The 13716-nt window shown below is 48.7% G+C and overlaps 1 protein-coding gene across 28 annotated transcripts in view; it reads left to right on the plus strand.

The window, feature by feature from the left end:
- Positions 1 to 13194, plus strand: part of PDE4DIP (phosphodiesterase 4D interacting protein) — a 226816-nt gene extending 213622 nt beyond the window's left edge. For 10 of the 28 annotated variants that reach the window (XM_086717986.1, XM_086717969.1, XM_086717967.1 and 7 more), the window contains 10 exons: positions 379 to 503; positions 4398 to 4619; positions 6622 to 6738; positions 7553 to 7779; positions 8901 to 9044; positions 10099 to 10237; positions 10534 to 10580; positions 10822 to 10848; positions 11441 to 11492; positions 12131 to 13194. In XM_086717986.1, the coding sequence (XP_086574112.1) occupies positions 379 to 503; positions 4398 to 4619; positions 6622 to 6738; positions 7553 to 7779; positions 8901 to 9044; positions 10099 to 10237; positions 10534 to 10580; positions 10822 to 10848; positions 11441 to 11492; positions 12131 to 12381 (1351 nt within the window). In that variant the 3' untranslated portion in view covers positions 12382 to 13194. Of the gene's footprint in view, positions 1 to 378; positions 504 to 4397; positions 4620 to 6621; positions 6739 to 7552; positions 7780 to 8900; positions 9045 to 10098; positions 10238 to 10533; positions 10581 to 10821; positions 10849 to 11431; positions 11493 to 12130 lie in introns of those variants that run through there. The other 18 variants (XM_086717976.1, XM_086717975.1, XM_086717979.1 and 15 more) reach the window with 8 other exon arrangements.
- The last annotated feature ends 522 nt before the right edge of the window (positions 13195 to 13716 follow it).

The raw sequence follows: 13716 nt of genomic DNA on the forward strand, positions 1-13716 counted from the left end.
TAAAACCCTGTTTTAGAAGGCTCATCAGCATATCAGATCCTGGAAAAAGAATGTTCTCATCCTTCCAGTTAGTTGAAGGGTATTAGTTTCACCATAATGTAGGAAGCATCTGCACTAGCCATCATGCTGGGGGCCCCATAACTGCCCGTCACCATGGAAAGAGCACCAGTGGGGGGCAGTGACAATACCCAGCTTGTGTGTCTGCTCCTCACCAATGGGACTTCAAGCAAAGCTACTTTACCTCTCAGAGCCTCTGTTTCCACATCTGTAAAGTGAGGTGATGGTCTTCATGACACTGGGGTTGATATCTAGGGCTAAAACACTCTGATGCAGAGGCTGGCTGGCAACTCAGTGGGCCCTCTCGTCTCTCCCCTGTAGGCTGCAGCACAAGCTGGCCCTCTTGCAGCAACAGTGCGAAGAGAAACAGCAGCTCTCTCAGTCCCTCCAGTCAGAGCTACAGATCTACGAGGCACTTTATGGCAACTCCAAGAAGGGGCTGAAAGGTATGTGTCTGTCTACTCCCCCAACCCCACGAGCTTCCTGCCCTTGCTCAGAACCCCAGTGAGGTCTTCACCCTGGGAGTTGCAGAGCTCTGGAAAGCTACTGGGTTCTGCCTCAGAAACTCCCAGCCAGGCCGGGGTGCCCAGTAAGAAGAGAGGGCATTTCTCATGCACAAAGTCCAGAGGTTGGTAACATGAACAAGATCCAGCAGAGACATCCTTAAAAGTAGGCCACAAGAGTCCAACTCTACCCACCTAGATGGCCAGAGAAAAATTGATCGAAGTCCAGATTATGTACTGATTTTTTTTTTTAATTCAAAGAACCGTCCTGATGGCACTATCATGTGAGGTCTTGAATAGCATGAATAATATATACTAACCACCCATGCAGTCAGTACAGGAGGCACCCTGCTCCCACCCTGACCCATTCTCCAGGGAGAAGATTAAAAGATGCAAAAAAACATTTATAGAAATACCACTAGTAGGACCTGAACTTCAAGCCTGGATTTAAATTTTAAACTGTTTTATTGAGGAATTTTGCCACCTGCTAAAATACTAATCTATTGCTTAAGAATCTTTTTCTATTTCCCCATTGCTCTTCAAATGGGACAGGGTATTCTAAACATCAAGTTAAGGGGCGCCTGGGTGGCTCAGTTGGTTAAGCGTCTGACTTCGGCTCAGGTCATGATCTCACGGTTTGTGAGTTCGAGCCCTACGTCAGGCTCTGTGCTAACAGCTCAGAGCCTGGAGACTGCTTCAAATTCTATGCCTCCCTCTCTCTGCCCCGCCCCCACCTGTGCTCTGTCTCTCTCTGAAAAATAAATAAAATTAAAAAAAAAATTTAAACATCAAGTTAATAAATCCAACCAGGCTGGAACAGAGGACTAATGTCAATATGATGAAATTTGGAAAAGATTAAAAAAAAAAAAATGAACCTGAGATTGATTAAAAATATCAGTGGTAGAAGTTCAGGATGGGGAAGCCTGGCTCTTTAGCCATTCATGAGCTTGAAGATAGGAAGTTAGGTAGAAACCCATCTAGGCAAGGAACTCATAGGTCAAGGTTGCTAACAAAAACCAACTCAACCTGAGACCACAGTATTGTACTGTGGTACTGTACTGTAAGAGTACTGTAGGAGTACATAAGAGTCAATATGGAGACACCATGTCAGAAATAGTGCTAAATTATGGGGTGCCATCTGGGAATGCAAGCTGGTGCAGCCACTCTGGAAAACAGTATGGAGGTTCCTCAAAAAACTAAAAACAGAACTACCCTACGACCCAGCAATTGCACTACTAGGCATTTATCCATGGGATACAGGTGTGCTGTTTTGAAGGGACACATGCACCCCCATGTTTATAGCAGCACTATCAACAATAGCCAAAGTATGGAAAGAGCCCAAAAGTATGGAAAGAGCCCAAATGTCCACCGATGGATGGATAGATAAAGAAGATGTGGGGTGTGTGTGTGTGTGTGTGTGTGTGTGTGTGTGTGTGTGTGTGTATATATATACACATATATATATGTATATATATACGTATATATATATACGTATATATATGTATATACATATGTGTATATATATATATGTACATACATACACAATGGAGTATTACTCAGCAATCAAAAAGAACGAAATCTTGCCATGTGCAACTATGTGGATGGAACTGGAGGGTATTATGCTAAGTGAAATTAGTCAGAGAAAGACAAAAATCATATGACTTCACTCATGAGGACTTTAAGAGACAAAACAGATGAACATAAGGGAAGGGAAACAAAAATAATATAAAAACAGGGAGCGGGGCAAAACAGAAGAGACTCATAAATACGGAGAACAAACTGAGGGTTACTGGAGGGATTGTGGGAGGGGGCATGGGCTAAATGGGTAAGGGGCACTTAAGGAATCTACTCCTGAAATCATTGTGGCACTATATGCTAACTAATTTGGATGTAAATTTTAAAAAATAAAATTAAAAATATAATAAATAAATAAATAAATAAATAAATAATGGGGTGCCATCTTGTAAAATGGACATTGACAAACCAGGAAGCACAGTGAAGACAGGGGCCACCATACCAAGGGACCAGAAATCTCAAACTGGTTGAAGAAACAAAACGATTTTAGGCCTGAAGAGATCACAAGGAGATGAAAACTGGCTTTAAATATTTGAAGAACTATCAGATGAAAAAGAGCTGATGTGTTTGGTGTCCCTTCAGAGGGCTTAACAAGGGTCAAAGGGTCAAAGGCAGTGGAATTTGGACTTACATAATTATGCGTTCCTTACCCCTAGAGCCTTCCAGTGATGGAATTGCTAGTTTGTGAAGGAATAAGCTTCCCAAGAAAGGGATGATTTGTCAAGGATCCTATAGAAGCAGCTCTTGCTTTGTATGGAATGTTGGCTTTCTAAGCCTTTCAATTATAAATTTTTTCCTGTTTAAAAAATTTATTAAGCAATATGAAATTTTCAATATTCAGCCAAATCTGAATTTTCATCAAACCTGATTGGATTTCCTAGTTTGTTGATGAGAAGGTGAACCAGCACTTGTAGACATATCAGGGGCACTGCAGGCTGAGAGAATAGCTTGTGTGCACCCACGGGAGCATCGGGTCCAACCTGCCTATGGAGAGCTTTGTATCAGGGAGTGTGAGAAGTCAGGTCAGTTGATGCGAGAGCTGCCGGTATATAGAATACCTACAGGGTAGAGTGGAAGTTTACATCCTACGTAGCAGGTGATAGAAAATGAGGCAAGCAAAATAGGTAGGTAGTGGATGGGAACAGAACTCTTAGATGGTAGGACTGGTGGGACACACTGGAGTCGGGAGACAGTAGAATCAGGGAAACCTACTGAATGGGTGCAGGGATTGTCTGGGCACATAACTGATGAGAGTCTGATCTAAGGTGCTGTGGGGAAGATAAAGAGGAATGGATAGATGGATGACATTTTTTAAAAAGAAGCAAAACTTTGTGAGAATTAGGATTTAGGGAAAGAAAGACAGGAAGGAGCTTCATGGAACTTCAGAGTTAGTATCTGGAAACCACTTCATCCTGACCCCATCCAGTTTCGTGCCTTTTTCCCTTTTTGTGGGTGTTTTAGGAGTCATTTCAAAGCCACTACTACTAAGGCCCCATAAGTTCTTATCCTTAATTCTGCAATCCAATGAGGGCTGTAATTTGAACTCTTTCTCATTTACTCATCTGGTCATGAAATGTCTGAACTGAACAAAAGGGTATTCATAACCTTTACTTATCCCACTCAGTGAGAATATTCACCTAGCTCATCGCAGAAATAGGAATGTGTTTGACTAAGGCCTGTCACCCATGCAACTGGGTGCGTGTGCTATATGATATATGGTATATGAATCCTACTGCCTTCCTAAACACCAAAACGAATTCTACTTTTTGAAATATATTTGGATTCAAAGTTTCAGATAAGAGATTGTGGTGTTATAGAATATTTCTCAGCTCTCTTCATCCCCAGTATGAAGAAACAGACTATGCATGGTAAACGGAGGTTGAAAAACACATGGAGAAGCCGAACAGTTCAGTGAATTGTGACTGAATCTCTAGTCCAGTGTTGACACCCTATCTTGGAAGACCCTGCCTCTCTGGCCTGTAGGGCTAGAGTCACTATCGAGGTGAAAAACCAGGCTTGACCTCATCTGCCCATCAGAGGCTCTATAGATGTACATGGGGCATGGGCCACATGAGCCTTGGGGAAATCCCAGTGCGTGGTATCCTAGCGTGTGCCAGGCCCCATAGAGGAAGAGTGGCAGCTCCCTCACAGATATGTTGCCTGGGACCCTGAGCAGAAAGGAACGTCCCAGAGTAGCGTTCTGACAAACGCTTGGAAATGCTTGGATTGGTGCCACCAGACCCCTCCTCTCTCTTCTCTCAGCTTCCACCTGGGATGCCTGTCACCAGGTCCCTATGAACAGTGACCTGAGCCACCTGGTGGCAGAGATCCGAGCTTTGCGAGGGCAGCTGGAGCAGAGCATCCAGGTGAATAACTGTCTGCGGCTGCAGCTGGAACACCAGCTGGATGGCGGGGGGAGCACAGCCCGCCTCAGTCCTTCTGCCAACCAGGAGGACCCTGGAAACAAGCAGCCACTCTTCCAAGGTAGGAAGGAAAAGGGGACCAGGAGGCGGGCAGCTGGTGGGGCCGGTCGCCAGGATGTCTGTGGTGGAAGGGACCATCTTACCTCTTCCACGCCCCTTAGGGTCAGGGTGAAATCCGAGGTGCTTCGATCTATAGCCTTGGGTGAGGGCATGGGATTTAGGCCCACACCTGGCTCAGATTCCCAAGTTTGCCACATATAGGTTGCTTGCCTTAGGCAAAGTGTTTTAAGTCCCCAGGTACTTAAGCCTTAGTTTCCTCATCTTCAGGATGAGGATGATGGTCATATATAAATTGTATGATCATTTGGAGCATTAAATGAAATAACTTACAAGTGCCTGGCGGAGTAAGAATCAGTCAACAGATGACATCGATTCCTTGTATCTGTGGAGTGCTTTAAAATTTACCATGAGTTTTCGAACAATTTTTCAAATAATTTCATCCGAGGTAGGGGCGGCCTTACTCTCTGTATTTCATGCGGAGAAACTCCGGCATTGAGACATTAACTGGCACACTAAGGTTGGCAGGAGCGGAGGCCGATGTAGGATTCAAACCAGATGTTTTGATTTCCAGCCTCTGTCCTTCCTCCTCGCTACATATACTCCGTCTTGGTATCGTTGGCCTTCCCAGATCCCTAGCCTGGTTTCCCATTCCCTAGTTTTAGAGGAATTCAGGGTGTGGAAAACGTTCCTGTCCCTGAGGCAGTCCTGGCTGTGGGAAAGTGGTTGTCATCCGCCTCTCCTGTCCGCCATGTCTGCCCTACCAGATACATCTCACCAGCTGTCTCCCACTTCTCAATGCCCTTCATACATCTCTTTTCCCCCAGCTTCAATCTGAGTGTTAATACTGCCCCTCCCCATCTGAACACATTATTTTATCTTCCTCTTCTTTCTTTCCTTGTGACACACCACTTAATTCATCATCTCCTCTCCCCTCCATGGTGTATTTTCAATTGTATTCTTATAGGAGCCATTTCTGCTCAGGATTATCTAAAGCTGAGCTTTCAAACTTTCATGCCTGCTCTTCCTGGGGCATGTTAATCCTCATTCCCCTGCCCCCCACCCTGGTCCTGCTAGATTTTCATTGATTAGACAATGACTTCATCTGTCAAATGAAGGTGACGCTTCCAAGATCACGTGTGGCGGCTGTTAATTATGTCGACCACAAGCATTGTGCACGGCCCATAGAAACAGCTCGGCTACAGTAGGTGGCTGTCTGGCTCCAGTCAGGCTGTCACGATGCTTGTAGTGTTCAGTTATATCTCCCCCTCTGCCCTCCTACTGGGCTTTCCCCTCTCACTGTGTCCCCACAACACCAGCCTGGATGCAGTGCCACTGGGTCAGCCACTGCTCCTGCTCCTGCTCCTCACCCACCACAGAGGCCTGAGCTGGAGAGCAGACTCTAAGCCTGAGCAGGATTGTGCCTGTCTTCTCTGTGATATCTTCCATTTCCTCCACCGCAGGATTGCTGCCTGGTCTCCGGGAGGGCATCTCTAACCCATCATGACTTCTGTCTCTCCTCTTCTCATCCTACTACACTGTTCCCAGCACTGATGCATCAGAATGGGGACTGGAATGCTGAGTTTAATCACCCACAACTCCATTCATTCTTTGATTCAGTATTTTTTAACACATATGCTACATATATATATGTGTATACACACATATATATGTATATATATATATATATATATATATATATATATATACATATGCCTAGTTATGTGTAGTTACAAGACATTGTATTAGACATTGCATACAAAGTTATATGCAAAACACACGTTAGAAAAATGTACCTAAGAACTTTTCAAACCAGAAGTTGCTTCTCATGGAACACGCTTCCATGAAAAGAACACGTTCTTGTTCCAAACTAAGGGATTTGTTTGCTATTACTTACGATCATGGTCTGTGGGTGATGATTGTGTAAGCGGCGAGCCTCGCTGCCTTAGATCTCCACTGGCGAAGACCAGGCTGTCCTGAGAACTGTTCTTGTCTTCACACCCTAGATCCGGTTGCCTCCCCTCCAGTCCGAGATGTTGGCATGAATTCTCCAGCTCTCGTGTTCCCTAGCTCTTCTCCTGCTGCTCCTGGCTCGGAGACTGCCATCTTCAATAGGACAAATGGTAAATATGGCAGCTGAAGGATTCAGGGACTGATGATGGAAAATTTTATTAATGCAAGTAATAAATTTGGTTGCTTTGGTTGCTAATGGACACATTATCTGATTACAGAGACTTTTCTCCCTGGGTCCCAAGGTCTTTAGCCCTACTCATTGCACCTTCTGTGGCCACCTTTTTTTTTTTTTTTTTTTTTTTTTTTTAATGTTTATTTTTGAGAGAGAGAGACAGAGTGTGAGCAGGTGAGGGGCAGAGAGAGGGAGACACAGAATCTGAAGCAGGCTCCAGGCTCCGATGTCAGCACAGAGCCTGACAAGGGGCTTGAACTCACAAACTGTGAGATCATGACCTAAGCGAAGTCAGGCACTTAATCAACTGAGCCACCCAGGTGCCCCTGTGGCCACCTTTCTTGTCATAATTCTTCCCCCTGTGGTTTTCCTATTGCTCTGTTGTGCCTCATTGCACTGTGATCCCTCCTCTCTTGAAAGTGCTTTCTGTGTCCAGCTTAAACATTTTTTATATGTCTTTTTAACCAGAAATTAAAATCTTTTTTATTAAAATCATATTTTCCCTGAATATTCATTTGTCAATGAGGATAAAATTGGCCCCATGGCAGTTTTATCATTATGAGATAATGTAAGAAAGATTATAAAAATACAGAGCCCAGAAATCTATGGACTTCACACCTTGCTTGTACTTTCCCAGAGTGCCTTTCCTATTCTGGCCTCTTTCACACTATTTGATGACTCTTCTAGAGGGAAGTGGCCTGAGGATATGCTCCTCACTGTGGATTCTATGTTGTTGTGGTTTTGTTTTTCAGAGCTGGGTTTGGACGCTTCTCCAGTAATGAAGAACCCCACCAAGCTAGAGGGTGAAGCTACTGATGGTTCCTTTGCCAATAAGCATGGCCGCCACGTAATTGGCCACATTGATGACTATAGTGCCCTAAGACAGCAGATTGGGGAGGGCACACTGCTGGTCAAAAAGATAGTAGCATTTGTGAGATCAGCCTGCACCTTCCCTGGCCTTGAAGCTCAGGGCACAGAGGTAATCACGTTGTAGGTCTTAGGTGCTCCTCCTCCTGATCTTCGCCCCTTCTCCCATGCTGTACACGCCCCACAGCTGAGGACACATCTACTTACACCCAGCCAAGCCTTTCTTCTCCATCCCCTATTTTTGCTATAAACTCTGCTCTGACCAGTGTTTCCTCTCAGAACCACAGAAATGCCTGTGCAACATTACCATCCTCGAGTACTTGCTGGGTGTTGGCATACATGGGGTGCTGTCCTGAGCACCCTTTGGTCGCTTGGTATCTGGTCCAGTCATGCTGGCACATGGCCATCCACGGGCAGAGTAAAATCATTTAATCAGATGGCTGGAAATTCCAGATTTGCATCTAGATGGGCCGCATGTTGTGGAAGGGGCGAGAAGCCAGGCAGCCATGGGATTTCTCCGTACAGACTGAGCAGGGGAGGGAAGCAGGCAGGAGCCATCTCACAGTGCCTCCTGGTTTGGGGAACAGGCACCAGCTCCTGTGCTGTCCGAGTCACGGGAGATGCAGGGACATGGGGGGCAGCCCGGTCCACAGGAGGCTCCGCCCCAGAGAGGGAGCCACACATCCGTGTAAATAAGTACAACAGCGGGTCTGGGCTCAGTGTCAGAAGCCGTCCTCTGAGTTGTGAGGGCATGAACACAGAAGGGGCCACTGTGCCAGGCAAGGAAAGTCACATGGTCCTAGAGGAACCACTGGGGGAACACAGATCCTCTGGGGGATAGAGGATGGCATTCCAGGTAAAGGGACCGGCACCTCAGTCCTTGGAGCTACAATTGCTTCCCAGTTGAAGCGGAAAGTGTGATTTAGGGTTTTGCCCAGTGGTGCCAGTGCAAAAATCAAGGACCTTAGACTTGAGAGCTCGGATCAGGACTAGAAGCTTACAGAGAGTATGAGGGAAGCCGGAATCTGATGATCCTTGCAAGTTGGAGGTCACTGCTGAGGTGGAGACCCTGGGCTTCCAGGTTAGAAAAGGGTTTCACAGGGTCAAGCAGGCCCATGTCTGTGCCTCACTCACAAAGGAAGCCTGAGCCCTGAGTGCTGGGGTGGGGAGGGATGGGAGAGAGTGATCGCTCGGTCCCAGTGATGTCCGCGCCCATCTCACCCACTCTCCCAGGTGCCAGGCAGCAAAGGCATCCATGAACTCGGGAGCAGCGCACAGGCCCTGCAGCACACACTGGAGGAGTCGGCCTCCCTCCTCACCATGTTCTGGCGAGCAGCCCTGCCAAGCCCCCCCAGCCCTGCACCGGCTGGCAACTCGGTGAGTGACACATCCTTCCCTGCTTCTGCCCTAGATGTCACCCCTCTCCTCCGTCCCGCAGGTCAGGAGCCAGACACTGAGTTGGGACAGAGGCTCCTCAGAGGAGTGTCCCCGAGGGAGACCTGTCATCTGTGCTGGCTGCATGCAGTACAGCTCTGACGACATCCCTTCTCCTTCCTCCCCCTGTGAAGACGGAAGAGGAGGCTGTGGAGAGGGCGCGCGGCAGAGCCCTGGTGGCCCATGAGTGTTCGCTTTCTTTCACTTTCTAAACTTGGCTGAGCTGAGAGTTTAGGGGCATGTGAAAGTGTCAACATTCGTGTCCCTGTGCCACCCCACAGAATATCGCCATGAGAGGACCAGCCTCTAGAAGCCACCTACCGCATCCCAACACACAGCTTACCTCTGCATCCCTGGGCCAGGCCCCAGAGAGTCAGCCCTCCCCCCACCTCCGCCAGGTGCCCTCAGACCCGAGGCCTGGGCTCTGCTTGCTGGGACCTTGGACAGGAAGGTTTCCCCATCTGCCCCCCCACCCCGAGATTCTGAAGCCAGATTAATGTCACTGACACCTTAGGAGACCTAAGTATGCCAGCACCAAGGGAGGGGGTGTTTTGCCATCTTGAAGTTGGCACAAATATCTACAAAATCTCAGACTGTCTCAGGCCAGCCCTCTCTCTCTGGGTGTCACATTCCCAACTAGCAAGTCATATTTGTGATGCCAGGGTACCAGACATGATGTCAGCACCAAACGTGGGTTCTTTCTTGTTCAACCACCAGGACTTCTGGCACTGCCCGGAGTCAGGTTCTCTTCAGCAACAGGACTGGAGGCCTCCTCTGTGTGGGGCTCCCAGGTTTTCAGGGAGGCTTCCTAATCCTACCGTTCCAGACCACCCTAGGCAGGCCTCCGCTGGAGGGTTTTAGAGGCTTTCAGGGAGGGAACCCAGGCCAGAAATAATTGAGAAGATCATAGAATCCCAATTTCGATTTTCAAGAGCCACAAAGCATGGGGTGCTTAGGCCTTCTGACCACTGACAGAGAGCCTGTTTCTCTTCCTCAGGGACAGTCCCTGAAAAGGGAACTTCTGGAACTGAGAACCAAACTGTCCGCACAGGAGAATCTCCTTCAGAGCACAGCTGAGCGTCTGAAGACCGCCAACCAGCAGAAGGAGACCATGGAGCGGTTCATCTTCAGCCAGTGTGAGTGCCCCCAAGCCGAGGGATGGGAGAGGAATTTGGGGTGGGGGGGCTTCCAGCCTACCCACTTGTGCTGCGGATAGACAGTGACCATACAGACTTGGGGAGGGGGCACACTGATGTGACATCCCCAAACCTCCCGTGCCACCAGTGATTGTGGATGTGGAGGGAGGGGCACGTGGGGACAGCAGGAGACCCTGAGCTGAGTGGCCAGAAGGATACCCTTCAGAACACACACCCAAGGCAGGTATGGGCCCAGCTGGTGATCCCTGCCTTGTTGGGCTGTTTTGCTGTTTCAGTGACCAGGACACATGACGTGTTGAAGAAGGCAAGGACAAATTTGGAGGTAAGGGGGACACTGACCAGTCAGAGCCACAGAGCCCAGCCCACACCCATCTCCATGTGTCTTCAGAGTCCGCAGGTGATCCCTGACCTGCTCTGACCTTCCAGATTTCCCATCCACTTGTAGGACTCAGGTCCTCAATAAGTGTCCTTCTAGCTCCCCTCCCAACCCCTCCACTGCCATCTCTGTTCTCTGTCACATTGTCACCCTCTTGTTTCCTCACCCCACTTCTTCCCTCCTGTAGGCCAAGTCAGGAGTCCGAGGAAAGCAAGTGAGTTGATTCTCAAGGTCAGAGGGGAGTCCGCCTCTGAATGAGCTTCTGGGAGAGGGTGCTGGGGCCCGTTCTGCTGTTTCCTGGAGCACTTTCCACCTCATGAAAAGTAAAGCCAAGATGCCATCTAATTGATTGAGTCCATCCCACCCCCTATTGCGCTGAGGACAGCAATTCGACTTTGATATATCCCATCCCAAAGAAAACCATTGGGTCCTATCCACCTAAAAGAGAATCTGATGATAAATAAAAATGGAACTTGAAGGGAAACATTTTATCTATATGGCAGACATTCTGTAGGTTTACTTAAAATACTAACACCTTCCCTAGCAAATATGCCCACCAAATACGTGAAGTGTAGGAAATGGCTTGTAAATCAGAAACTATACCTTTCACTTGGACCTCAAAGCTTTGCCAGAAGCAGTTGGGCCTATTCCTAGGAATGTTCCCTAACTACAACCTGAGAGAAAGCTGATCCCACAGTGTGAAAATGGGTCGGGCCATGACGTCACCCTCCTTTTTTTTTTTTCTTTTTTGGCTAATTCCCTTTCCTTTTTCTCTGATAATTCCTTTTTTTCCTGAGCCTCTTTAGAAGAACACTTACAAGATGGCCTCTGTAAAGCCTTATTCCTGTCCCAGCAAAGGTAACCCAACAGCCCCACATACCCACTGGCTTCCCCTTGTATGGAAGTTTCCTCCACACTTCCGAGAGACAATGGAAAGGGCCCAGGGCTGGGTTCTAATCCTGGGATTGTCACCAACCAGCCCTGTGGCTTTGGCTGGCCCCTCAGTCTCTGTGAGTCCACCACCCTGCTTCTGTAGGAGGTGGCACTAGACTTAGGGGATCTCTAAGCTCCCAGCTGCCTTGCCCCTCCCTCTCCTCATTAAGTGCTAGACATGAACTTCACAGGGGACTTCCCTGCACCGTGTGCTATCCATCCTGCAACAGGCTATTTCTACACATGCATGTTTCATGCTAGGCGCTTCTATTCCTGGGAGGTCACAGAAGCCATCATTTTGCTCCAAGTGAACTGGGGAGTGAACTGGGTCCCAAAGAGGGAGTGTGGGATCCGGGCAGCGGCTCTGAGCAGGGCCATCACGACCCGAGGTGGTGGGAAGCTTTCCCTCTAACCCGGTGGCACCAGAGGTTCCTCAGGACGGCAGCCCTTCCCCTAGGCTGTCACTGAGCCCATGGCCCTGACACCGCCCAGTGCTCACTGCAGCTCAGGGAGCCACCAGCAGGGCCTGACAATGGACTCACCCTTTGCACTTTTGTCTCCAGGTGAAGTCCCTGAGGGCTCTGCCAGGCACCCCAGTCTTGTGACCCTTGCCTTCCAGGAGTCACGCAAGAAGAGGAGCCTGCAGAGATCCTTCAAGCAGCAAGAAGGATGGGCCCACCCCCCCGTGGTGCAACTCCCACCTGCTGATAAGACCTGGGCCCCACTCCTGCACACCTGTTGGAGGGTGCAGGAGGAGCCAGATGCGTGGCCCAATGCAGGAGGGCGGAAGGTAGAGAGCCTGTCCTGCGGTTAAGGAGCACCATCAAGAGAACCACCAGCCAGGGTGCACTGGGCCTAGCCCTGAGCAGAACAGGCACGGTTTGTACAGGGCCTTGTGACCCTGCTTCTAAGCGCCACACTGGCCTGGGAACTCACAACGGCCACTTCTCGCTTCAGTGCCCGTCCTCACGTGGTCACCCAGGGGAAACAGGACCCTGCTCCCTACGGATGGGACGCGTGGTCCCCACACGGGAGCTCCTCAGCAGTTCTAAAGCACACGAGTGACAGCGGTGCCCTGAGGGACAGCGGGGCTCAGCCGGCACTACTCCCAGATGTACGCTTGCTCGGGGCCAGCTCAGCCCGGCCAGCGTGGGCTGGGCGTCCGTCTACACTGCAGCACCCGAGTGCTTTGAATCCACGTGGCGAAAGTGGTGGCTTCCCACGTGCAATGTCCCGCTTAGCCTGGCGCCTCCTATTTCCGTTTATGGCCTCCAAAGTGTGGCGATGACCGCGGCCTAGTTACGCTGTCCCCTTTTAAATAAGTCCTCTCTGGGGACCTGGGACTCGTGGCCAGACCAAGCCCATTGAGAGTCCTCTGTAAGACAACCCAGTGATCATACTTAAGTGGCACCTGAGAGGCCCCCAGTTGCGTGAAAGCCTCGTCTGTGTCTTCACAGTGCTTTAGAACGCGTGTCTGTGTGTATAAATGTACCATAGATATTTCTATCTGTCGCTATAGCGATATGTTTTGGGCAACATACCTGGTGGACAGAGTCTGTTAGAGGAAATGAAACACAGTCTTTTCGGTGGCTACGAAAGTAAAACGTGTATAAAGAAATCAAACATTTTTCTTCAGCTGCTTTATTTCTGATCTGGGCACCGTCTCTAAGGCTGAGTGTGAGAGAGGAGCAAAGTCACACTGTCCCTAAGAAGGTCACGGTCCAGTGTTTAAAGTCTTCGGAGTAAAGGAAAAAGTTTGGGCTTCTTTGATCATTGTGTAAGAATCCCCAATCTAAAAGTAAAAGAGAGTGGTTCTTAGGTTGGGAAAGCCTTAGAGTCAGCAATGGAGGTCACAGAAGCTACCACCTGGGCTCTAACCCCAAGAGATGTAGTTGGTGTGAGGCCCCAGAATCTGCATTTCTTACATCAAACCCAGGTGATTCTGATGCAAGTGGGCTGCAGACCAATTTCAACATATTGCTCTCTAACATCGACCCAAAGGTATGAATAAAGTGGGTTTCCTTTAAGGGAGCATCTTTAACTGCAAAGCGTGGAAGTCCTTCCACAAATGTGGCACCGAGATCTGCAACTAACCCTCGGCAAGTATCCTTAGTCATGTCCTTCCAGGAACTAACACAAAGCTATCGCT

This window comes from Puma concolor, chromosome C1 (assembly GCF_028749965.1).
Source record: "Puma concolor isolate L17-30 chromosome C1, mPumCon1.1.hap2, whole genome shotgun sequence".
NCBI lineage: Eukaryota > Metazoa > Chordata > Mammalia > Carnivora > Felidae > Puma > Puma concolor.